The sequence below is a fragment of the Anticarsia gemmatalis genome, chromosome 4 (genome assembly GCF_050436995.1).
Source record: "Anticarsia gemmatalis isolate Benzon Research Colony breed Stoneville strain chromosome 4, ilAntGemm2 primary, whole genome shotgun sequence".
NCBI classification, from domain to species: Eukaryota; Metazoa; Arthropoda; class Insecta; order Lepidoptera; family Erebidae; genus Anticarsia; species Anticarsia gemmatalis.
In genome coordinates this window covers 6,647,801-6,675,110 of record NC_134748.1, presented here as the reverse complement: position 1 = coordinate 6,675,110, position 27,310 = coordinate 6,647,801, and the positions used below count along the sequence as shown (strand labels likewise).

The following is a 27,310-nucleotide window of genomic DNA, read 5'->3' as shown; positions in this document are numbered from 1 at the left end:
TTGTTGTCCAATTGTGATGTATCACATCACTCACGCCACACGAGTATGAGTAGAATGATTCACAAAAAATATTGGACTTTTATTTGGTACTATTGACCACAGCAATGTAGGCAGCTTCGAAAACATTTAAAAACAAGAAAAAAGACCTTACAATTCTTAGGGTTAAACATATATTTTACCTATACATTTAGGTAATCGATTTGCCTTAAAGCGATATATAAAAATACCCTATAATATTAAAAAATGTGTTATTTGTAATAGGTTTGCAAAAAAAAAATTAACCTACTGTCTAAACTTATTGAATAAAATGTTGATAACTTAAGTTACAAGTCGATTTATATTTGACTTTTCACGTAAGATACATTTTAGAGCTTACTTTGATTACCTACTAAAATAATATCGGTTTGTTTTACCCGCACCTTTTACCCTTAACTGCTACATCTTGGATTTGTACAACCCATAAACAATGAAGTGCAAAAAGTGCATGAATCGTGACAGTGATCGGTCAATCGTTGCGAAAGGTCATGTGGCTCTCAGTGGCATGATTGAAAGCAACTTCCTAAAGAATAACAATATAACTTTCGATGTACGTGTGCTACAATACAATAGATTGCAGTGCTGTCATTTCTACGTACATAGGAAATAGGTAAACCATCGTCCTTTCTAGGAAAGTTAGGCGCGTTAGTATGGATAGTTTACAATCATAATTAGTCTTGTTTTCTAGATCTTGTAAACAGCGTTACTTTAGTTCTATGTAATTATACGCCTTTGAAATGTGTGCACAGTATCTCATTCAATAACTATCAGCAAATAACAGATATTATCTTAATTATTATTCCTTCTCATTGTTATTCTCAACACGATGTATAATTACAAGTTATTCAATGACTATTACGACTTTACGGCATAGGAATCGTTAGTACATACTTAAAGAAAATGTTCGCCGGGATGCTTAAGAGCAGTAATTAAGAGCTTAATATTGCGAAAACTGTGTACAGCCTGCGGCAACACGGAACCAGGAACAATTTCTGTAGGAAACGAGAAGTTTAAAACCGGTACGCTCAAGTACCACGAGTGCGCACTCTGCGAACCAAGTCAACGTGTCGGTCATGGTTGTCAACACATTGCAGCTTTGACTTAAAAAGAAACATTTTAAATATACAAAAGCATTCCTCCGGCCTTAGTGAATGATAGTACTGTTTCAATTGATAGATTCTTCGACTATCCCCTGTACACTGTAACTGCAGTCAGTCGAATAATACTTAATATGGGACAACAGTAGCACATACAACTTTAGAATAACGAATCAGCGTCTGGCCAATAGCCAATTGAAATAAGAAATGCTCCTAAAGTTTTGCTGCTCTTCTTACCTGCACACAGAATTTGGCTCGAGACATTGTCATTCCGCTTGTCAGATGTATCTTTAATGACGAATGTATTTGGAATTTCAATAAGTATTTGTTTGCTCTTAAAATGTTACTGAATATGTATGAACCATTGCACCGAAAGACATTCTTATTAAAGCTCCATGCTTGTATTTCTTTCTTTATATAACTCTTCACATAATAGTCTGTAAATCGGCATAAAATGATCTTACCATTGCTACAGCTTTACCTTCCAAAAATCAGGGTTTGTCGATATTTACTTTTAATTAGATTATAAAGTGTCCACATATACTAACGCTTTTTTGTGTTTCAGATGAAGATTTGTCTCCTGTGTGCGGCGAGGAGGCGCGCGGCGAGGCGGGGAGCGGCGGCGCGATGTCGGGGCAGGAGCGGCTGCAGGGCATGCACGCCGCGCTGCAAGCGCAGCTCGCGGCGCAGCTGGCCCAGCAGCAGGCCGCCCTCGCTGCCGCCGTCGCCGCCGCCGCTCAACACCACCATCAAAACAATAATGTCATTGGTGAGTACCACTAGAATATGCACTCTACCTATCACAAAACCTTTGAATAACTTCTTGTAGAGCTGATTCTAAGAATTTTTAGTAGCTTAGAGTCATGTAGTTCTAACTATATGAGGATCTCACACAGCGTGCTTATTATTGATATTGATTGATTCAGAATTTACCTTCTGATCTGAATCAGTATTTTTGGCAAAGTCTTCGTTAAAGGAAGAACGTGGATAATTTGAAACGTTACAGAATACACTGGGTTAAAATATAGGCCCGCAGGTTGTTTGGTTACCTACGGATATTTCCAATGGATTTATTGTCTCGTAAAGGTCGCACTTAGCGATAACGCTACGTTACACGTAGTCGTAGTACGTGCGTACGCGTGCTCTTAACATTCTGCCCCACATCGAACGACGCTCGAGAGAGATTTATATCGGAGGCGTTTCAGGAGCCAAGAGCGCTCCTTATTGTGTCGAGTACTCGATATACTTTCATCTAACTTGTCCTATAGTTACTCTTTATCGGTTTGATCTATCTAGATGAAAGTCAAGGTGCGAGACGTTAATAAGAAGTCACCATCCACCATAAATTACCAATGACTTATCAATGTTTTTTTGTTTTATAAAGTTAGTTTGTACAAATAGTGGCAATTTCACTTTATCTTTTTTGTCTATTGGTAAACGGTTTTGGTAATATTGACCAACTTTTTAGCACGATTTTTACTATAAAACGTTGTGAAATTATCTTCTGTAGATGTTGTGCTGCTTACTTTTTGTCCTACCCTAAGTAACAATTACTTACATAAAAGACTTGACCTCATACTACACAGAACTATGTCTTCTTATACTATAGAAAAAGCTTAGAATATTTCAAGATATAGTTACTATTTAGTTACGTTTCTGATTTAAAACATGGTCCTTTCTTCTAAGTTCATAGTAAAAACTATACTATTTAAAATAATAGTAACGCTTCTGATTTGACACATGTTCAACTATACAATACGTAGAACAAAGATAACGCACCTGTTGCAGGACATCTTTTTTTTTCGCTACAAAAGGAATATCTATTGACATTTCGGTGCAGGTACTCATTTTTTGCGATAGCCCCTCCACGCGTATTTTACAAAACGTTAGTGATACAATAGCATTGAAGAATGTAGATAATAGTGAGTTATTATGTCTCTTATTGCATATGGGGACCATTGCTAATTTTAGGGATTTTTGGGTGGAAGAAAATTGCCGTTTTCGAACGATCTTTGGTAGCGCTAGAAACTACTTTGACAATTTATTGTTCCTCCGTGCCGCCATTATATCAAGAATAGCCGACCCGCGCAACTTCGCTTGCGTCACATAAGAGAATCATAATTTTCCCCGTTTTTGTAACATTTTTCACTGGTACTCTGCTCCTATTGGTCGTAGCGTGATGATATATAGCCTATAACCTTCCTCGATAAATGGGCTATCTAACACTGAAAGAAGTTTTCAAATCGGACCAGTAGTTCCCGAGATTAGCGCGTTCAAACAAACAAACAAACAAACTCTTCAGCTTTATAATATTAGTATAGATATATAAGAAATTTAATTATACTTTTAATAAATTGTAGTCATCGAACTAAAAGGTGGTTATTGTTACGTGACATTGTAAGTTTTGACAATAATAAAACTAGAGTTTTGGAAACTCCGATTATACTTACTTATGACCAAATACTATATTTCTTCTTTTACGCTGTGTATGAAACAAACGTGAGAAGGGACGTAGAGCTCAATAATAGTTCCAAACGAGTCATAACAGACACTGCGCGCGATTCGTTGTATTGTACCTATTAGAAGCGACGCTGAATGCATTTTACTGTCTGAGTAGTGTACAGTCGCGAGCTAGAATATGTATCTGTAATTTCGTCAATCGGCAATGTCACAATTTATTAATGAAGAATTTGATAGAAATATTAATACAATGCAATTATTGCTGTATTAATACTGCAAATACATATTAGTTATTGTAAAATTATTTTAAAGTTAACAACAGTAATCTAAACGAGAGTGCACAGATCATAAATACTTAGAAATCACACTTCTGTTTGGTATATGAATTTTCCTGTATGCGTAGTGACTGCAAATCATATTACGCTTGTAAAAGAAATAGGTACAAAACATAGTATATGTATTTAATACTAGCAGACCAACTTCGCTTGCGGCACATAAGAGAGAATGGGTCGAAATGTTCCCCGTTTTTGTTACGTTTTTTACTGCTGCTCTGCTCCTATTGGTTGTAGCGTGATGATATGTAGCCTATAGCCTTCCTCGATAAATGGGCTATCTAACACCGTAAGAATTTTTCAAATCGTAAAGTAGTTCCTGAGATTAGCTTGTTCAAACAAACAAACAAACAAACTCTTCAGCTTTATAATATTAGTATAGATAATAATCAAGTAAGTTTTAAAAATATGTCCCGCAATAAGTTACACAATAATAAAAATATTAATTAAATAAATAAATATTATTGAACGGGATTAAGTGTAATTGTAGAATAGGTAGTGACGCGTGGCGGGAATTAACGACATCCTGACAGGACGGGCGTCGAACGTTGACCCACCACTTGTTGTCACAGAGCCACTGCCACTGCCGCACTACGGTGACGTCACTGCACTTATTACACGTTATTATTACCAATTATAGTATCACGTCACATGTGGTTACAATGAAAATATTAACAAGTATTTTTTTAGTAGTTTTTTTAACCGACTTAAAAAAGGAAGAGGTTCTCAATTCGACTGTTTCTTTTTGTTTACTGTACTCTCAATTTAAATATGAACTTTTTGATTGTATGAAAATAAGTGTCAATGTAAACTTATAAATTACATGAGAGTGTTAGTATGTAGAGACTGTTAGTGTAAGGTAATAAATAAAATTATATTTGTGTAGCTAAATTAGGTTGCCTAAGTAAAAGTGACCCAAAAGCCTGTCTTTTAACTCATATAGGATGCCCTAATGAGATCCAATTTCATAATGATTAATGGTAACCGGTTTCAAGTACACAAATGTGACGCGATATGATATCAAAAATAAAATATAATGTAGGGTAATATATGGTATTTTTTATTTTACTTGGTACTGTTTGAATTATTAAATTGTGTCGTATTATATTTAGTACAGAAAATTATGTGATAACAATTAAAGGGTTTATTCCGAATTGTGTTTGAACATTCTCTGTTTATAGTAGCCTGGAATTTTGCTAAAAGTGAATTTATATCCGTCATGTGCAAGAATTATATAAATAAATATAACTAACATGAATTGCCTGAAAAAGAGACGAACAGACTAATGGCGCCAAATTCTGGTACAATTATGTTAAGATAAAAAAAATGTATAATATCATCTTCATCACCTCTACAATTTGTCGTTAGTAACTTAAAGAACAATTTAACAATAATTTCGTATACCTTTCCTGAATAAATGTTTAATTAATACGATAGTTACGAATGTCAAAATAGAATTAATTTAATTTTCCTTCCGAATAACATGAATGGAGCTCTACCATACGTTTTCAATAAAACGCTTCGGCTTTGCTGTTATTTGTAACTTTGTTAATTCATTATCTATGTTGTCGGCATTGTAACCTAATTTTTTACACGCACGAATGTATTTTCGGCACGCTTAATAAAACTGAACTCGATTCAGTTGGCAAATAATCGCGTTCGCTTTTCTCTTTTTGTGCGGCATATTGAATGGATTATACTCCCCCATATTTCGCTTGCGGCTTGTTATTGAAATGGAATTTTCGTTCGACAAGCACAGAAATGTTCTAATTTAAGCACGCTCAAAGGTTACATTAACTTAATATTATTATTTCTCCCAACTTTTTCGTACGACGGATAGATTTTCCGGACGAGCGGTCCTGTGGGGTCAAAATGAAATACGCATGTCCGAATCTTTGTAAGCCTGTAGTAGATGTCAAAAGAAGTATGTGGTTAGGCGGCCGGCGCTGTGTCGAAGTCTAGATCGTGGTGCCGGCGACTGGGGGTTGGGTACGGGTCGTAGGGCATGTGCGCGGGGTGCGGTTGTGCGGCGCGCGCCTCAGTGTCGGTCCGCCCGCGCCCGCGCCCGCCCGCGCCCGCCGGCCCGCGACCTGCCGCAAACCGACCCTCGCGTCTGCCTGCCCCTAACCTCACTCGATTACCTGCTCACATAGATATACCACCTGTCAAATCACAGGGACCCAAAGACGCATTCCATGTTTTTTTTTTCACCTTGCCAACCCTTTCTTAAAATCATCAGCACGAACGAATGACTCTAGCACGCAAAGTTAAACGTCATGACTGTAAAGCTCGCTGAGGTGTAGTGTATTATTGTATATTTTTTAAATTTCATTAAAAGTTAGCGATCGGTAACATAGTTCGTTTTTGGTTATGAAACCGTGGAGTTATGTAAACATTTCGTTCGATTAAATGAAAACTTATGCGAAACAAAAGAAACACTGTGTAGTGATTGTTAATTTGACAGTTCTACAGATCTGCGTTAATACATAATACGATAATCATATGAATTTATTAAACTCTTTCTTAAATTATTGCCATTCCTAATTATGTTATTGTTACGCTTCAATACATTTACGTTTTATAACCAAGCTTATTAGTTAGTATATTCAAAATTATTACAATAAAAATATAATGAGTGTCTTACAAAAATAGGAATAAAAGTCTGTTGCGGTGATAATATAGACAAAAGAAAAAAGACGTTTAGACGTTTTTCAGTGAAATATAGATTGTAATATTCAGCGTAGTGTGTGTCAATATTACGACTATAGTGTTCTTTATTTTAAAGTATTAGTTGGATATGTTTTAGTTATGGTCGGTGGTTAGGTCGGAGGCGCGAACTTTGCGTGCGGTATCGATCGGCACCGGGTCTAGCACGCGATCGCGACCACTGCACCGGCGACGTTGCCCTCCTACTATATGTTCCACTGAAACTATCAAATATTCAATTACTTTAAATTGATATTGAGTCACATACTACGACGATGTACTGGAAACCTATATGTACACCTTTACGTACCTTTCCGCATTGCGCAGTCTTTTTGTTTTTTTTTAAATATTCGTAACTTCGTAATGACGCACAAATCACAAATTTAAGTCATGCACTAAGCTAGTTTTGTTGCAGTATTGCATTGTGAGTATAAACAGGCGGCCTTAAAAGTACAAAGATACCATTGGCTACATTTAAATTTTAAAGGAAATGATTAGAAGATTTGAAAAAGTAGTGACATTCTTTGTATTGGTTGTTTGATTCTTAATATTATGCCGTAATGGAAAATGACGATGATGGATTATTAATGTACGGTTTGGGGAGGATTAAGAGTGGTGGGTAATATCTGGCGCGGTGTCGCGAGCGCCGCACCGCGGTAGGCGCGCGCCGCCAACACCGCCGCCCCCGCCGCCGCCTCCGCCGCCGCCTGCGCCGCGCCTCTCTATGATGGGCTTCATCATGGGATGTGCCTGCTTGAGAGGTGCGTACTTATGCCGTAATCACACTTAGCGCGTGCCACCATGTAGACTTAGATAGAAAACTAAACGTTGCTGCTGTTCATGCAGCAATGACAACTACGAACAGAGTTGTCTGGATCTCATGGAAAAAACATCAAACAAAGTAGTAGTAGCTTTCAAAAGCCTGTCATTTATTAAAATAATTTTCTTAATCAACGACTCTACATTTTTACAGCATAGTGCATACCCATTGCTTTATGGTAGTTAAATAATATTTTATTTAATCGAATTAAGATTTTCAAACGCCATGCAAGCTTAGTGGATTGGTACGTAGTTGCTTAACTTTAAAATAAATAGATCATGATTAACAATATTTGTTCTGAGTTGTTGATCGGCGGTGTAACCTTGCGTCATGCGAAAGCACTTTAAGAAAATGCGCACTATTTGGACGTTACAAACAAACGTAAATCATAAAAACCTCAATGATTAAGAGCAAACATATTTAACAAAAACTTATTTATTTGTTTGATTACACTGATAGTAGAGTTGGTACATCATCAATATAATCAATGTCAATCAGAGTATTTAATGTCGATTTTATTTACTCCAGGCGATAAACGCTTTAAATTAGAATTACTATGTTCTGCGTACATTAGCAGAAACACTAGGATAAGCCATCGTGCTGAATTGAAACATATCAAAATTTTAACACAGTGCTTATGTATGTAGATGTATTGTCGGTAAAAAAAGTATTTTTGGAATTGACTGACGAACGATAATGCCTAAAATTATAATTTTATCCTCTTTATATTGCAACAAAATAAAAGTGCAGAACCGTTTTTCACTTAAAACCTCATGAAGCGAGATAGTCCGATAAAGTCCATAGTAAAATATTATACTTTTTAACCGTTCTAAGAAAAACACGGATTACAAACCACAATTCAGCTTCGTTGTATTTAAGTTTTTCAAATAAAAAACTTTCCGTAGAAGAAAGCGGTATTTTTCAACGCTCCGATCTTTAAAAAATATGTTGGTCATCTTAAGCTTTTATTTCTTCGTTTTTACAATTGACGTAATTTGTCACACTTTTGCTCTTCTTTGAGAAATGCGATACTGTTTCAAGATATTCTGTACATGTTCTTTTTTGCCTTTAATAGCAATAATGTCAACAAAAATGTATCGAAAGATGAAAACCTTAGAGGAATCTTTATCAATCACCCTGCAGTTCTTATGCGTCTCTGATTGACTAATGATATACATACATCTTAATGTATTATTTTACGCAGTTTTGTCGTCAGTATTTGTACATATTGGCTAAACAATTCAGCTCTTCTGTTGATAATAAAAACAACAACATAGAATGTGCGCGTGCGGCTACGTGTTTTTGTGTAAACCTTTAATAAAAAATACATCCCGTTCGCTTTTAAAATATCATGAATCTTCAATTGTAGTGATGATGCAGTTTCAGTGCAGTTCATTTACATTGCTTGGCAACTGTTGGTTATATGAGAAAGCGGGTAATTAAACTTGCAGTGTTTTATGAACGTCCGTTTTAAATCGAAGAAGGTCATTTTGATATTTGAAAATTGCATCTCACTGGCTCGTCACCAATTGGCACATCACTACAATCCTCTTCGCTATCTCACGAAACCTAATCCGGTAAAGGATTGATTTCATAAACTGTTGTTGTTTTATTTTATACGTCCATTGTTTTGTATAAGTTAAGTAATCAGGTTATTCGTCACTCGCCTACTAATCTAACAAGGTGTCTGCTACATTTCAAGTTTCATTCATCCACTTTAAAGTTGTTCTGCGTTATCTCGACGGGGCATACAGCTCTACAGTGTATAATTTACTTAGTGTTAGTTCACGGTGCACTTGTCCCAAGTCGAGGAACAGTTTGACGTCACCTCATGCGGTCACGGGTTGCACAAATGAACATTACGTTTATACTTGGTCGTGCGTCTTTATGAGTGGGATGAAGTTTGTTTTAGAATATGACCACTATAATTATGCGAAATTCCCGTTTGAATTCCCTATTTAGGTCCGGTTTTCAATGAAGACTTCCAAATCCATTAAAAATAACTTCATGACTCTCGCAATTTACTTTGTAGTTTGACGCTTCAATATGAGTCCTTCAAAAAAATCTAATTATAATAAAATTGTTGTTTGATTACTTATTTTTAAACATTTTTTTTATGAGACCGAACTTAGACTTGCTTAACCAAATAAGTTATGCCTTTTGACTCTGCACAAATAAATAGACGCTAATTAGCTTCGAGCTTTATTTTAATCTCACACATTTCTTACATAGAGTTTCCTAACTATGTCTTAGTACAATCCTAAATAAGACTTTAGGAATGCTGCCAAAGTTAGCTCATCATATTTCGCGCTATATTCACATGGACGCTTTGGCAATTCTCCGTAACCCCAGTGGTGATAACTAATATAATAATAAAACATCTTGCCACCGTATGAGGAAAAATTAGAGGATGGATTACACCAAATCTGCTGGGATCAGCTGTTGTTTGCTTCTGCCCTGCTGGGTATTACAGGGTTTGATGTAAGACTCAGAATGAGAGAAGTCGGACAGTTAGTAAATAAAAACACTGAAAAGACTGGAAGATTCCTGGCCCTTAGAATTATTCTGTCATACCCAAAGTGACAGTTTACATTTTGATTCTATTAGGAAAATATCATGTAAAGTCCAGTATAGTCGATAAGTTGACAGTTGGGTCTTTGAAGGATACTTCTCCAGGTGACATTGCAGGACATTCATTCTGGATAACAAATACTGAAATTATATACGGTCATGGTAGAAAAGTATTAGTAGTAGTTGTCATGGTAGTAAAAGTTTTTAATGATTAAATCATTATCTTAATTCTACTGAAAGTAGTGTTGCAAAATAGGTGCAGTAAGTACACTGACGGCAAAAACACATTTGAAGAAGGGGTTGCGCAGGTTTCATTCAAAATAAAAAATGATGGCAAGTGAACCATGAGACAAAAAGGTTTGGAGACAGCGGTTTACCACAAAACAACAATGCTAGCGACGTAACACTGCTTACAATAAGCTATACCGTCATCCATGACTGTAATAAGAGCAAGTGACGTGGCTGCAGGAGGTGCACCCTTCCACTTTTTACAATTAGGCTCGACACATAGTATTTTCTTTAGTGAAAAAGCGTAGCTTAATATCCTTTCGTGAGATATAGGTAATCCGTCAATCAACCGATTTTATCCTAATTGATTTAGCTGATTTGACATTATAACGATGTATATTAAATAAATAAATATACTTTCGTTAATGTACTGAAATGTTTTAAGAATTAACCTGCTGAATAAATAAACACTAACTAAAAAGAAACTTTCTAAGAAATCAAAAATTCTGCTAGAACTCTATCTTTTACCGGCGTTCAGAACTTGGCTCGGTTTTGGCATGTTTTTCAATTTGTCGAGTACTTCGTAAGGGCTGCCAAGTGTTAGGTACAGCTTAGGTAACATTATTCATATTCTTTTGTACATAGCGAAATAACGAAGCTAGCAGAAAATGTAAAGATCGGAAGTTTTTCTAAGTAATTCAACTCACATTAATTGTTATCTTTATTCAAATGTACACCTACACGTTGTTTAAAATGGACAGAACAAGTAAGAATCACTCAGGACTCAGAGTTTGAAGTGAGTTTCATTCGGGCTCATTAGATATTTATTTTACTTTCAAACATCCTTTGAATGAATTTCTAAATGTCGAGTTTATGCTTACGAAGCATTATGTTCACTGAAGCTTGCAGTTGAGTTCAAGTAATAAACGATCTTCAGCGGTCGTTGACAACATAAAACCCGTACTCGTAACAAGTTAACTTTGTCGAAAGAACCTTGCTATTTTACTGTAAATGCCCGAAAAACATTATTATTTCGTATGTTAATAACAATATTTAAAGAGGAAAACATGAACCCGTTGCACCTGCATGCAATGCATAATAATGAGCGTTATCTTGGTTAAGTATTAATATAAAAGACTACTTAAGCCCGAGGACATTGAACCGTATAAACCTTAGTGCTGCGCTTTTTCTTGTAATACGTGGAGCGAGTGCTAGATGAATGGCGATAAATTAAAAATTCAAAACAAAGCAAGGCAGCGCGTGGGCGGGCGGACGGCAAAATGCGGAGGGCGGGCGGCGATCGAAGAGCGCGCGCGGTGCCAGGGGCTGGGGGGAGAAGTAACGATCGTGCGGCCGGCCGCAGTCTTCCAGCCGCGAGCGCGCCGCGAGCATGAGCGACGTCGGCACGCTCGCCGCCATGGACGCGTTCGCGGGCGGCGCGAGGCGCAGACCCTCGCGCCTGCCGCCGCCGCCGCCCTTCGTGCCGCCGCCGCCGCCCCAGCGCCACGACCACTACTACGTGCGCCGCAAGTCACCCATCCCGAGACACACGGCAAACCTTACGCTGTTCGCGCATAACAATGGTACCCCAGCACGAGACATCCGCATGCACTCGCACACCACGCATGCACGCTCGCACTTGTGACACCACTGTCTTGTAAGCTCCACCGCCCCCGACCCGCGCCCCTGCGCAGCGTGCACTACCAATGTCAATGTCACGCTCCCATCGTTGCATGCATATCATTTGGCATTCAGTTGCACTTTATACATACACATTATTACTTCCTAAGTTCAATCAAAACATTGTAGACTACCTTTTATTTCTGTATTTATAAACGTGACAACTCATGTGTTTCATTCTTATAAAGATCACAGACATAAGCTTAACTGAAATAACAAATATCCGATACATAAGATGAATTCAGTTTAATATAATTTCGACCGTCAATTTTATTGAGCAGTGAGTTCAATATTGATTTTAATTACCTAACGAACAGAACAGCGATGAAAGAAGATAAGCCGTGGGCAATTCTGTTGTTGTAAGAAAATATAATAATACTTATCATTTTTTTCTGACTTTGTGATCATTACGAACTATTGCCTCAAAGGTGAAAGAGTCAATACTGTGTTCCGCCCGGGCTCCAGACACTGATGCGGAGACTACACCCTTGGTCTTACACCGCGTCTGCCATTACAACTTATTGTTTGCAGAACATTGTTTCATGAGTGTCAATCAAGTAAATTACTTAGTTATTATATCATTAAGTGTGTTATTACTGTGTTTTGTCAAGTTCATGTATTCACAGAATAATTATTTTAAATTGTGACTTTCTAATGCGGGCTATTAATCTTGTTTGCTATGTATCTATCAGAATCATGTTTGTAAGGATTCCAGAACGGTGGATAACAATAAGTAGGGTATCGAAGGATAGCGGATGTTTTTCGTAATAACGTGGTTAGGCGCCGACGACGCCGATGTCGATAAATAACGGGAGAAGGCGTCGTGTGGCCTTGCTCAACTATTTGCGGCGTGCTTGTGAGTGGAGCCGACGCCGACGGCGCCGATGCAAACTGTACACATGCCATTTTAATTGCTCCCCCGAATGTCAATCACCACATTCCTCCTAATAATGACGTCGGTTTAATATAGATAACCTTGTCACTCACGCTACATTTATATTTAGCGGCAGTGTCTATACTTACCCACTTCCTGTTTCACCGGGAAACTTATCTAACTAAACTATACATATACTAGAAATCCTAGTTTCACGGGTATAGACATGAAAGTGTTTACTTTGTAACTTAGTTATTAAACATTCCCTCTCGGTTTGTAATACCCTATTTCGTTTAATATGTACCGAGCCGGATCGTACAGAAATTATGATAAAGGAGAAGGATAATTCGGAAAATGTGGTAAAGGCAGCTTCCTGAAATGGTCGGGCGAGAGCTCGCAGCCGCGGTATGCCCTTGACCCACCGCTACCTCTGAACGAGCTCCGCTGCACTGCGTCGCCCCTCCATTTTCGATAACAGGCGTACCGACTATTTATCTTTTATTAAGTATGACCTTCCTTCTATCTACACGTTAAATGATATAGGATTTGTCGGTATTGACATTGTCTTTCTTTGTTTTGTACGCAATAAGTAATTTCTGATTACCCAAACATGATCAACCAAATTTCCTCATAACCAGTGCGACTTCTTCAGATTTAAGCTTATAAGTTTTATAAAATAAGAATCGAGACCGTTGTTATTTTCCGGTTACACTTTGGCATTTTCAGGTCTAATATACACTATTCCACTTCATGTAGCCCAACAAGGGGCGTCAGTACTGTGACTCAAACATGTTACATATATTTATTTATTAAAATATATAAACTAGATAAATAGTATGTCAAAGACGTTGCAACATATTTTCTTTATTTAATTTAATTTTAGAATTGAGCTCAACAAATGTAAGGTTTCATTCTGTACTCAACACATTTTTCTAGGGCAATGGTGACGGATGAGAACACTTGAAATATTTACAACTATCGCGTACAATATTCTGTTCATCTAAAATGAATCACATGAGATGAATTGAAGCAAGTGTGACTAGCAATCGGAATCTGTGTACTCGACTCACGCAATAGCTTACTGTCAAGTGAGTCAGCTGAAACGATTATGGATACGAGCGAAAATTGCTATGTTTAGTATGTTGACAAGGAATTTCATTATCATAATTGCTTGTACATTATGTTAATTAAATTATTACTGTGTATAAGCAAACACAACGTTGCAGAATCTCGGCTTAGTATGCGATAAGCTGTCCGTATGCTACATTATAGAACCAATTTTGTTTGGAAGAAAGTAGAGGTATAACGTGACGTAGAACTAGCTACCGAGATAGCTATGTAAATTATTTCATTCCTGTAATTTTTCAATAGTAGTGAAAGATACATTATTTCACCCGTCGACGCCCGCCCACTTGCCACTCGTCAATGTCGCGAATGGTTTCTCATATTCGTCGCACAAATTCCTCGTGAGCTCATCGCACATCGCACCTATCTCGCGCGCGACCTAGTTTGTTGATCTCACTTATCTTATTGTCTATATTAATATCTCCAAAATGTAAATAGTTGTATAAATCAACACTGTCGTTCTATTTAAAATGTAGATTTTTTTCTGTTATATTGGTCCTCACATTTTGTATGATTAATACGAGTACTTAATATATTAATTCATGACCAGATGATACATGTCATAATTAAATAAATTCTTGCAGTTTGAGAGCCTCTTCAGTACTCTGTTTTCACTACAGACCTAGAAACACATAATACCTATAAATAATTGCTAATTTTATTGAGGACTCTACTAAAGCTGGGCGGAATTTTTATATATGTGGGCGCGTGAATCGTTTGAAAACACTGAAATGTGTAATAAAGTACTCGCTTTACATTATGTGTAGCGTAAACAGGCCAAATACCTGACGTGTCGATGAGTGTTTTCTGTTTTTATCGTTCTAAATGTATATTTAACGAGTTGTGGACTGTGGTACGTGGCACTCGTCGTTTTACGCGACATTACGATCACAGCGAGCATGCGCCTATGAAACGTACTCTTGACATTGTGCTCAGCTGTATTTCAGTTTGATGTCCGCGCTTTGTTGCCTCCTAACCTACTGATTGACATCAACAACTGACGGGCGATTGTGCCGACAACAAGATTCATTCACAATAGTTTTTTATATATGTTACTCTTACAAGTCTGAAAGAATAAACGTGTTAAAAAATTGAAACCAGTTACTAGCATTACGTTTGTAATACTTTAATATCTGGAATGAGCATCACCTGTATTTTCAATAAAGATACTTTACATGCGAATTTAGGTTCTAGCAAAACTCTATTTATTTAAGTAGTCATTAAACTCTGCTATCGATAGACATTGAGCACCTACACTATTATTATCAGATAGTGACAATTGTATGTAATTCTTAGATATAATATACTTATTACTTCCTAGTTCAAGATATCATCTAACTGCGTTTGCAAATAATCTTGTTACAGCTTTTATACGAAAATATTGCTGCGTATAAAATGAATATCAGGAGATACAAATACATAAATCCAATAACAGTCAGTCCCTGATTAATGTTCTCTCTCTTCCATACATCGAAATTGGGAAAATTCCAATCACGTCGGTGTCTGTTTGTCGCGATGCCACTGCTCTATAGCCGTCCTTTTGAAGTTCGACGTTGACAGCATTAACAATGTACTTAATGGCCTCCATTTGGCAGGAAAATTGTGAGCAGCGCATTTACATAGCATCGTTTTTATGTAGTCAAAAAGTTTGTTTACACAAGTCACCGTTTATTTTGTTACGAACAATTTAAGTACTTTCTAGTTATATAATTTTCTTCAGTGTTATTTTGCATTATTATTCACGTTTTTGTATTCTGAATTCACAAAAGAAAATTCCTAATTATAAGCTTGACCTTTCGCTTGTTATAAAATTAACCCTAGTCAAAACATGAAGATAAAAGGTAACATTTTGTGAAATGTGATTAGCCGGGCTTACACGTGTCGTGGGTGGCAGTGGTTAAGCCACGTAGGAGTGAGCTGAAGGACGACGGAGGTTACATAACGCTGCAGCGAGCGACGTCCTCGGCGCGAGGGCGGGCGGCTCGGCCAAGGGCGCCGCATCGATCGTCGCGGAGTCTGCATCGCGCCGCGCCGCCACAACCGCGCCAGCGCAACCTCTCGCTCCTTTAACACCGACCACTCTTCTATAAACACATTACATTTATCTCTTATATCATTACACAATACATTCGAACATCAATTGTATTGCTTGTAGTACTAACGACAACCTGGCGTCACGTCCAATACGCTACAAGCGCTATGGACGTGAATTTATAATTGAAGAAGTAACTAGCGAGCTCTCAGATTATTACCTACCATACTAAATTGATTTTCATGTTTAACAATGGGGAACAATTGTAATTTGTTTATTTACTTAACTGTAGTAAATTCTACCGCAATAAACACCGTTATTCATGGTTGTTAATATGGGTCATAAGAACTAGTGATGTAAAAATAATTATTCTCAAATACGTAAGCTAGTAGTTACATTTGAATAACAATGGACTTGTGTTTGTGAAAAACCCTACTCCATGTACGTAAATGTTATACGACATTATAGAGACAGTCCTTATTATATGTTAACTACCTTATTATATGTTAACTAAAAACAACTGTACACTGATTAAAACATTGAAAATACTTTCATGACTAGCATAGAAAATATCAATACGGTGATACCTGGAAACTTATAAATAAGCAATGACTATCTTTCACAGCTGGCTAGATCCTCTCCAGTTATTAATAAATGGCTATATTCGATAGACTTTTTAGATACGTGCCTTATTTCCGTTTTCAATCACCGGGGATGTAACATAGTGTAGTAATATAGCCCCCCTGTTGACGGTGAATCATGTAATGTCGCACTAACACGTGAAACGTGTCGTGTATGACCGGTGCCACAGTCTCACAGTACGATACAGTCACCACTGCCTCATAACACTAGAAACATTACACTTACACATAAATATTATAACAAAGGTTAACGCCGTTACTCGTTCAATCAATACAATCGAAACGAGCCGATGTTAGGCAAGCGTAGTCTCTAGAGAGCTATGCCTATTAGGTACACTTTTTGCTTTGTCTAGTTTCTACAGATTTAACGCTTACTCTACCGATTCTAAATCACTTTACCTTCAATGGAATAAGTATGCGCATATATTAGCTCAATACCGTCCTTTGAATATTGTAAGTTCTTTTCGAAATGTGTACATAACAAAAGCTAACTTAACACTTTTGTGGTAAATCTGTCGCAATACAAATTTCTGCCTAGCAGTTGATCTATGTGGCAATCCCTAGGTGTACCGTATGCGGTCACGAAATTTGCGAGGCTGGCGGTGCCAGGTGCGCTATGTTAAATGTTGCTACATGTGAGCCGGCTAACTAATAGCTTCGTCGTTGTATATCATGTGCATACATTATTTGCTCACGTCCCTACAGATATTGCAGATTCTATTATTTAAACCCATCACATGATTCAGAAATTCTATTAACAGAACCAAATTACCAACAATCAATCAACAGATAAGTAATGATTAGATTATAATATGTTATCGCTTTTCAAATAAATATCAGAAGTTAATCATTATAATATTTCCGGGATATATTTGCAGCTCCACGTGCGTAATAATTTTTATGCAAGCTCGAGATAAGTTTTATCTAGTGTTGTTGTAACGGCAGAGATGCGTCAATAACACAGTTCCATGGCGAGGCCAAGGCCGACGCCGACGCCGTCGTCGGCTAGGTGAATGGAAGCGCGTGCCACGCGCCCGTCATTCGTTTATCGTCTAATAATAGAACATAGCCATACAGTACCTAGGTATTCTATATTGCACTTCGCCACTTACGCTTCTACTCATAATGGAAACGTTAGTTCATGCTACACTAACAATATTGTGTAATCAAAACGTTTCGCTATCCACGTACAGGACAATTATGATTCTGGAATGTTTACGCGTGCCATGCTTCAAGTAGGTATTTTATTTCTTGGCTCCTCTTCAAATTCCTGTTGTCACATTTGTACGTACCTAAAGCAATTTCGGGAAACTTATACAAACAGTCTTCGTTATTGATTGATACCAAACTAATTCTGGAGAGTGAACCAAACATCCGAGATGATGTTTTTCTTTCCATAATAAGAATGATGCTGATGAGTGAAGCGACCTCGAAGTATCGATCTTATAAGTGTTAACATTTTTGAATGTGGTTACTTAAAGATTATTTTCCTTCGTTTCAGAACCAAAGAAAGACAAATTGGAAAATGGTGGCGAGTTAATGAGGCCCGAGCGACCGAACTCCTTGACAGCAGGAAAACTCCCACGACGAGTATGCTATCAAGGCGACGTCGGTGAGTAATTACTGTTTATTGGGAAATACACATATTTGGATGGGAACGTCATTAGTTCATTACAATCATCATTGTTTCGTTTATGTAGTGAGTACAGTGTAGTTCAAAAAGTGTAAATAGTGTATATTGGTGTTTCAGTGGGTGGGTACGGCTCGACGGCGGAGAGCGGCGGTGGCGGCGACGCGGAGGAGCAACTGATGCTGTCGGAGCTGCCCGAGCCGCCCATCGCCGTGTCGGAGATCGGGCCGATCCCGCCGCCGCCCATGTTCAGCTCGCCCAGCCCCACGCGCCACCACCACCAACACGCGCTCGCACAACATCCTCTCTCTGACTGTGAGTATCTCTTAACACTACTCAACATAACGTATAAAATACTGTAAGCAATTATGGAGTTCGTAGATGTTATTATATTATTTATGTCTATCCGCAATGATTTCAGTTTCATGTTACAGGAAGCAAAAATGTTGCTATGACTTCTCCTGATAGTCTAGAAAATTTTCGGATAAAAAAAGTTAATAACTTTTTGTTCCACCCCGGATTGGACTTAGGACAGCAGCCAATGTATTGTTTTTTTATTATCAGCCGAAGAGGAGGACGAACCTGAGGAAGAAGAAATGGAGCCCCTGACACTGGCGGATACGTCGCGTGTGGAGGAGATTCCGCCAAAAGAGCCGATCTTCGGAGCCATGCCGCTCAAGTCCGCGCTCAAGAAGCCGCGCCCCACCGCCTCCCCCGCCTCCACGCCGCTCGCCACGCCGCTCGCGCCGCGACAAGACCATCACCATACCAGCTTCAAGTCAGTATACCACCATGCCTCGCGCCTAACACTTGAATACACATATGGAACAAATACAAAGAATTCTTGCTTACAATACTCGTTCATTATCTGCAGTTTGTGTCTCAAAATTACTCAATTATTTTGCTCTTTGATCACGATACTGTCAAAATGATTTTAATTAGCAAACGCCGATAGAGCCCGCTGAAATCCCTTATTGATTCCCGTACAATTATAATGTTTATTTTGAACTGCTATCGGTTTATTTTCACTCTGTACTGCTATCATTTTGACGTTATTTGTGAGCGAGGAGGGTGAACTGCAGCATATGATGTTGATGATTGTGATAAATGTTGGGCGTGATAGTGAAAGTTGTACGTTTATTTCCATCATGCGTCGGCGAGCAGGCGGCCGCCGCCTAAACCGAGGATCCGCATATGGTAACAGTCCCATACGTTATGCCAGTGTTGTTGAACCACGCCATCTCGCCCAGAGACCTCCCGACGGTCCGCTTCGCCTTTAGTCCATGCATCGTGCTGTGCACGCTTCCGACTCTCATCTCTGTCTTATGTTACTGTTGATGTCTCTTGACTGTCTACACACTAACGCCACTATAGTTGCATACTCTAAGAATATAAGATTGTGATGCTTTCAAACGATAACAATAGGTACTAGTACAATGAAAAGAATCCGCAAAGAGTCTTAATGTTAAATCACAGTTAAGCAGTGAGTAATTTCGGATCCATAACGTACATTTGACTTGTGTGCTGTTGTAAAGTTATGGCTGCTCTATTGTACTCTTGCTCTCGTCGTTGTTCTATGTTGCATGTACGTGTCTTTCGTTATGATTCTATTATAGATTATCATTATTATGTTGTTTACTTTCGTTTGCCTTATTTATATATGCCGATATTAGACTATCCTGATATGTATTGATGTCTTTATGATAATGTTAATTAGTTGGTTGTTTTAATATTAGGTATTTTTAAATGTTTGCATACTACCATACCCATTTTATTTTATTATGTGTACCTACGCGCGATTATTTTAATTTCGGACGATGACAGATGGTCTACTGTTATTCGTTTAACGAAGACAGTCTCCCGTTTGAATCACAGTCAAAAGTTTAAAAGAAATTGCAAAAGGAGTCACATTAAGTAAAATTAGAATCAATCGACACGAAATAGACCAGTTATTTGTTTTATTTTCTGCATTATTAGCTTTCACATAGCACAAGTCATGAGTAGTGGGACAGACGCGCTGGTGTTCATATATTGAGGTGTATATTTTACAATTAGTAGTAATCGTCCGGTGCGCGTGGGCAACGGCATGGAGAACAAGGAGAACGCGCGTCCGACGTGGGAGTACGACAACAACGAGTACGCCAACGAGTCGGACCGCGTGGCCGCCAAGCTCGCCCGCAAGGAGAGCCTCAACATCAAGCTGGCGCTGCGCCCCGACCGACAGGAGCTTATCAACAGGTACCAATGACCGTTGTTTTTTCATATGGGGAAAATATCCTTTTGGATTACCGCCATTTCTTCTGGAAGAACTTTGTGTTACCAGTAAAATACTAATGCGAGGGTGAAGCTACGGTATAGCAAACACTACAAAATTATTAACTAAGTAGCTATTGACAGTTCTGTTCTGACAGTTTTACTCCACTGCGAGACGCAAAGGAAGTAAATCTGTTTAATAAATATCATGTGATTGCATATAATATTGCACACGTTACAGTCAAACTTTGGAACACTTGGCAACACAGCTTGACAAAGTAAGCCAAATATGTGACAACATGATTATACTGAAAAGGAAACGTACTTTTCGCTCCACATTATTTATTCAGATCTATCTTTTAACTATAAAATTCTAAAAGCCATAATGAACCCTAGTTAGGGCGTTAACCTTAAATAAAAAACCAGGAACATGTTGATATAGTGTTGTTTGCCAACACAACTCGTTCACATAACACTCATAACACTAAGAACAGGAGCAAACATTCCACACATCATTTAGTATGATATCATACAACATTGTCAATGTCAAAAACTACGCACCTCTCACTAGGTAATTAGGGCTGCCTGTTACCGTGCCAACGTGTTGTCTTTTTATTTTATTACGCAATACTAGATTAAAAGAGAATCAGCCTGTATGTTCGTATTATCGCAAATAAATACAGGTAAAATATATTACAGCCTGTTAATTAATGCTATAACAAAAAATCATTAATGAAATACCTACCTAACAGTTTTGAAGTATATTCTTCCCGTTACTCAATGAAACACTCCAATATTGTTTGAATGTACATAAACCAAATCGTGTTATAAACTACGTAAATCATTATAAATGAATGAACGATAGTAGATATAACGTAAACATAAATAAGGTGTATTTGGCAGCAGCACATATTGAGATTTTTTACGTACAATACTAGTAGTAGCGCACGTGTAGTATTACATAAGGTACAGTTGGGCACAGTAATAGTCGGCTCTCACCGAGTGCCGTCTGGCAACAATGCACGGCCGAGCTGTTATTTTAGTCACCACCGTCAAAGTCATTGTTATCACTGTTTTATTTCTTCCTGTTTCTGAGAGCTCGTTCTTGGCATTGGCATTGTTGTTCAATTTTACTAATGCTTTTTGAATCACTATTTACGATAGCTACGTTACCGGGCCATTTGTGATTCATACTGTTTCACACTACACGCTAGGTCATAACAATACTAATATATCAACATTGAAATTCTAGAACAACCCTAATTTATTAATTAAGCCTGCGAGCTAGATTACGGGACTTGGGAATTAGCCAAGAGTGTATGTTAATCAGTTATTATGAAAACATTTTCAGCCTCACGTAAGCTTTGGCAAATTTTATATTGTCGGTCGGTTGCCAGTACGGGCGCAAGTGTAGGGAATAAATACTGTTAGTGTGGCTTGTAGCCTCGTAGAGAAAGTTACATCAGTGCGTCGCGAACAATGTGTCGTGCGTTACATAAATAATTAAATGTGTGTTGATGGTGCGTGTGCAGAAACATACTGGTGGTCCAGAGCGAGCACGAGAGGCAAGAGTCGTGGGAGGCCATCGGCGCCCGCCTCATACGTCGCCTGTCCATGCGGCCCACCGCCGAGGAACTCGTCGAGAGAAATATACTCAAAAGTAAGTTTAATTGCACTCCAAGTCCTGCATATATTTACTGGACTTAAAAAAATGAAAATGTTGATTTACTATATTTTGTGCAAGCAATTGTTTACTTGTTTCAAACCTCGTTCCTAATTATTAAGCAATAGAATGGTATTATTCCCAACATCCACTAAAATTAGCAAATGAAACATTCGTGGAAACATACAGGCCTGTCCGTCCATCTGTCACGCGCATTTCTCTTTGAAGTTAGTTTATGGGTTGTTCCAATTACAGACGAATGTTCAGAATCAACAGAACCTTGTCTTATTTTTTCAAATTTTCTATGAGAAATTAGTATTGTCACCAATTTATAGTTTGTAGTGTACAAGTATAAATGCATACGTAAAATGTATGACTTATACGACATCAAAATTGCAAGTTCTGTCACTCTAAATTTCATATTTTATTCGCTGGACAAAAACGATTGCATATATTACGCGGACAAATAGTGGAGAATTTAGTACTATTACTTGAATGCTAAATAGAATATTGATTTCAATTATATCCAGGGATAGTTTAAATCTGGTAGCCATTACTTTTGTTGGCGTTTGTATCGCAAGGGTTAAGTAAGCACCCATGCCTTTCGCGCTTGTGATTTTGGAGACAATCTCGAATAAAAAAAAATATATTAAAATAAGTCAGGCTTAGTTATACTTTCTGTACATTCATTTTAAACTTAGGATAAATGCTAATATACGGAAATATTTAGATGATATTAACTTATCTTACGTATGACAACAGGCCAATCACCTGCGGAAGAAAAGAAGCAGAAGGAGGAGAAGAAGCGATACTTGTTACGCAAGCTCAGCTTCCGACCCACCGTCGACGAACTCAAAGAGAAGAAAATCATACGCTTCAGTGACTACATCGAAGTTACACAGGTAACATACGCCTCTCAAATATTTTAGCCTGCATTATTTTTCGTCGGGGAAAAAGTCTTTTCGCATTATAGTATATATGAACTTGTAATAAAATCTCTTTGTCTTCAAGACTCACAAATGAGTTAACTTCATTAGGTTTCTTTCAGTGAGCTCGTGAGGTACCCAAATATCGAGCTTTTTTGTGCAGAGAAAGGATTTTATTACAAGTTCATACATACTTTAATGCGAAAAGACTTTTTCCCCGACCTAATATTTTAACAGCTGTCGTTCAAGATTGGAACAATTATAGAAAAGTCTGTTTATTTAATAAGACTATAAAATATAAAGGTTTTATATTGAGTAAGCTTGATGCGGTCTTAAAATAATATAATTAGTCTTATGACACATGAAGAGGATGGTTTGGAGTACTCTTAAGATATGTAATCGTACGTAGTTATTTATTCTCGTTGTGTGTTGTACGCAGGCGCACGACTATGACCGTCGTGCGGACAAGCCGTGGACTCGTCTAACTCCGAGGGACAAGGCCGCCATTAGACGCGAGCTCAACGAATTCAAGAGCTCAGAGATGGCCGTACACGAAGAAAGCAAGCATCTCACTAGGTAACTATCCGCAACATTTACATTCTAACTCTCTTATACATAAGCACACTATAAACCTATTTTAGTTAAACAACTACTAAAATATGATTTTTCTCTTTCATTTCGCTAAGGAGTGAAAGAAACAAAACACTTTATAAGCCTTTCATAACTTCCTATATTTTTATGAATAAGAGGGTTATGCTATAAGACTTATGTGAGTGCAGTAAGCAGTGAGTAACCCGGCGCGTGTCCACAGATTCCACAGACCATGACGGCTGTGCCTTAGAGCCGGAGAGGAGAGCAGTGCTCGGGCGCGCTAGCCCGGCGCGTGGCGCGGGTGCGCGGCGCCGGCCGCGGGAGGCGCCATGTCGCCGGAGCACCGCGCGGGGCCGCACCTGTGATTTTTAATGTTATTTATATATTGACTTCTTCCGTTTTCTGGAAGATTTGTATGCAATAACTTACCAGAACGCATCGGTAAAGTGTTGAATATTCTAAAGTTGCGTTGTACCGCCGTTTTGACGTTACATTTTGTACATGGGTACCGAGAGTGCAATTTTGTTTTTTAATTTACCTACTATGTATCGTAGTTATTGCCGAGTACAATTATTATCATTATGGTATCGTTTATTATAATTAAGTTGACGTATTCTAAGCATAACTATACATTCTTTGAATTGACCTTCGAGAAAGGTTAGTGATACTGTTTATGTGGTGAAGATTATGCGCTTTCAAACTATGTGAATTGTATGTAACGTTTACGAGTGACTTATTTTGATATGTGAGACGTATCCATCAATATTGTATTTTTTGTAAACTTGTGATTTTTTCTTATATTGCTAGCTTTTAGCTCCGTAGTCGTTAAGCTAGATTTTCAATTGTAAACTATTTATTTGGCGTGAAATTGACACTGTATTATTTTACGGTCACAATTAGTATTGTTTCTCTTTGTGTGTCGTATTATAAGAGCCCTCGTCAGTAACACTTGTATGTTCGCCCACTGAGGCGCTAAATGCAATATTTCGTAGTAAGTACAGTACCCTTTTATATATCCTGGAGTATTCGACTGTTCTCTATTATATTGACTAGTTGACGCATTTGTTTGACGTTAGTTATATGAGATACTACCACAGTTTTTCAACTATTGTTTCCAAAATTCGTTTAGTACATTTGACTAATTAACGCATAACATTTATTATAACTGATTTGATAACGTTGAAATGTTGTAAAATTGTTGAGGTAAGATAATAGGTGATAGATTAGTAACCAACGACGTATGGTAGTGCATTGAAGACCTTTGTTTGATGACTCTAAAAGTGCTTCCAAAATAATGTTGTGCAAATAAATGTATACTGTTGTAGTTTGATACGAGTATTTGATTATTTGTTTGTTAATATGTTTGACACGTACTGTGTTTATTTGCTCAATCAAAACTGAACACACAATGATAAACAGCTGCCACTGATGTATCACCTATAATCTGTATTATGTAATGTCAAATGTTATTTGTCAATTTTCTTAATAACTTGCCACCAGTAAAATATCCTTTGAGTAAATAATTTCCCAGGAAAATCAAGGTATTGTACCCATTAAATATGCTAGGTGTAATAGTCTACAAGAATAAAACAATAGTGTTCGATACACATGAAACGGGCAACTGTTTGTTTGTGATAATTTGATAAGACAACAGGTCCAGTTATGAGATTCCTAAGTACAGGGAAAAACTCAGTGATTATAAAACTCACAAATAGAAGTCTGTCGTTATTAAAATAACGCGGGATACTAATAACTGATATCGAGCTCAATATGATACGTTGAGACGAGTCGAGTAGGTAGGGTTACACTGTCCATCCTGTACGACGCGAGCAACCTCGGCGGGAACAACTTGTTAAGCATCTTGTCGCTCTAGCCTAGCTCTAGTGTAAGTTATTCAAGCGTTGAACGAACTAATGACTAACTAATTAATGATTGAATAAGCTATTATAAAGCTGTAGCTGTTAATACATAATTATACGCCTTCTGAGATTACGTTGATTGTTTCACCATGTGTTCGTACGTTTTGTTTCACGTCGAGACGTTTGTATTTCCTGATTGGCTCGATAGTTAGACAGCAATAAAATGCTATCGGCTTGTTCGGCTGACGAGTGAAATTATTTGAAACTAGCGTTGAAACTTTTTATATTACTGTATAGATTAATTCTTCTTAGTGTAACTAATAGATAGGAATCAGTTATAAATATTTTTTAAAAGCGATATATTGTTCAGTAGCGGTGCCATTTCGTGTGACGTGTTTGGATGATGTAAGTGATGCCGGTTCTGACTGAGAGGGTTGTAGAGGCAGGTAGGGGGCGGTAGGGGGCGGTAGGGGGCGACAGGGAGCGGCAGTGTGCGGCGGGCACCTCGCCGGTGCTCGCAGTACTCAAGTCAATTTGGTAACACGAACTACTACGCATCAGTCTGAAGAATGTTTCTTTACACGTGTTTTTATATAATAATTATCTTGTTATGTTAAGTCAATGCGTAATCACAGTACATTATACAAAATTATGATAGCGAGCTACAAAAATGTTGATAATATAATGGTTATTCTTGAGACCATTCCATTATAGAGTAAAGTGGAAGCCAAAATGACGACTTATTTTTCTAAACGATTTTGTTAGATTTGCAATTAAAGTAATAAGGTAAAACGTAGATGTTTATCGATATATATTATATATGTATTATATAAATAAGACATTCAGATTTTCCAAAGATCTAAGGCTCAACTAAATTGTTTTAGCTTTCGTATCGAGTTCATTTGTGTACGTACGTATGTTGTGTTTGTTACTACACGATACACGGGTGACAGACGAGCTGCCGACCTACAACTACTATTCACTGCGAGTATTGAGCCTTCATCGGGCGTTATTACCCACAAGTGTATTTATTTACTTGCGATATTAATTTCCATCAAATCAAATGTGATATTTTTAATTTCTAGTGTTTTATATGATTGTACACTTAATCCTTCAATCCTATTGTAATTATAAATAATAATATCATTTAGACTATCTTATAAACGCTAACACATACGATTTGTTACATAAGCGTAATGACACGAAATCACATGATTCATTGTTAAAAAGCCCAATTAAGTTTTTTTTTACTCCAGAAGAAAATATTAATATTTACAATTTGATAATTATATTTATGATTATTTAATGAATGATATAATTTGTGAAGCGAAGTATACACACAAGGTGTTTGGTAAGGGTGAATTGAGATTGTTACGGTTAATAGTATGAGTGCGAGTACAGCGGCCGCACTACACATCGACATCAGTGGCGACGCAGTCTGTGTATTGCAGTAGTGATTTTCAAAAGCAATTATATCGATAAACATTCTTTTAAAATTATGTCTGTATATAATTTTATTATAATGTAAATTATGGAATCTCTCATTTCCAATAATATCGTGCGTAAATTTTTGTGCTATTACGATTTATAATTGCTAATCTTCAGTAATCTGTATACTGTTGCTTTTATTTTAAACATCATGTAAATTATTAATGACTTGTTGTAATGAGTATATATTGATAGCTATAAAATTACTTGTTTTATATAAAGTAAGTCTGTAAATATCATAATTATACATTAAGTTTTATACATGATGGTTTTTGTTTCTTGCCTACCCAGTCTACCC

The 27,310-nt window shown here is 37.5% G+C and overlaps 1 protein-coding gene across 10 annotated transcripts in view; it reads left to right on the top strand.

Annotated features, from left to right (window-relative positions):
- Positions 1 to 27,273, top strand: part of LOC142972337 (phosphatase and actin regulator 2) — a 50,171-nt gene extending 22,898 nt beyond the window's left edge. For 6 of the 10 annotated variants that reach the window (XM_076113372.1, XM_076113365.1, XM_076113363.1 and 3 more), the window contains 10 exons: positions 1,699 to 1,902; positions 18,104 to 18,214; positions 18,353 to 18,547; positions 18,797 to 19,010; positions 19,397 to 19,429; positions 20,288 to 20,470; positions 22,018 to 22,145; positions 22,911 to 23,050; positions 23,514 to 23,650; positions 23,886 to 27,273. In XM_076113372.1, coding sequence (XP_075969487.1) covers positions 1,699 to 1,902; positions 18,104 to 18,214; positions 18,353 to 18,547; positions 18,797 to 19,010; positions 19,397 to 19,429; positions 20,288 to 20,470; positions 22,018 to 22,145; positions 22,911 to 23,050; positions 23,514 to 23,650; positions 23,886 to 23,901 — 1,361 coding nt within the window. In that variant the 3' untranslated portion in view covers positions 23,902 to 27,273. The remainder of the gene's footprint in view (positions 1 to 1,698; positions 1,903 to 18,103; positions 18,215 to 18,352; positions 18,548 to 18,796; positions 19,011 to 19,396; positions 19,430 to 20,287; positions 20,471 to 22,017; positions 22,146 to 22,910; positions 23,051 to 23,513; positions 23,651 to 23,885) is intronic. The other 4 variants (XM_076113366.1, XM_076113364.1, XM_076113369.1 and 1 more) reach the window with 3 other exon arrangements.
- Positions 27,274 to 27,310: the final 37 nt, after the last annotated feature.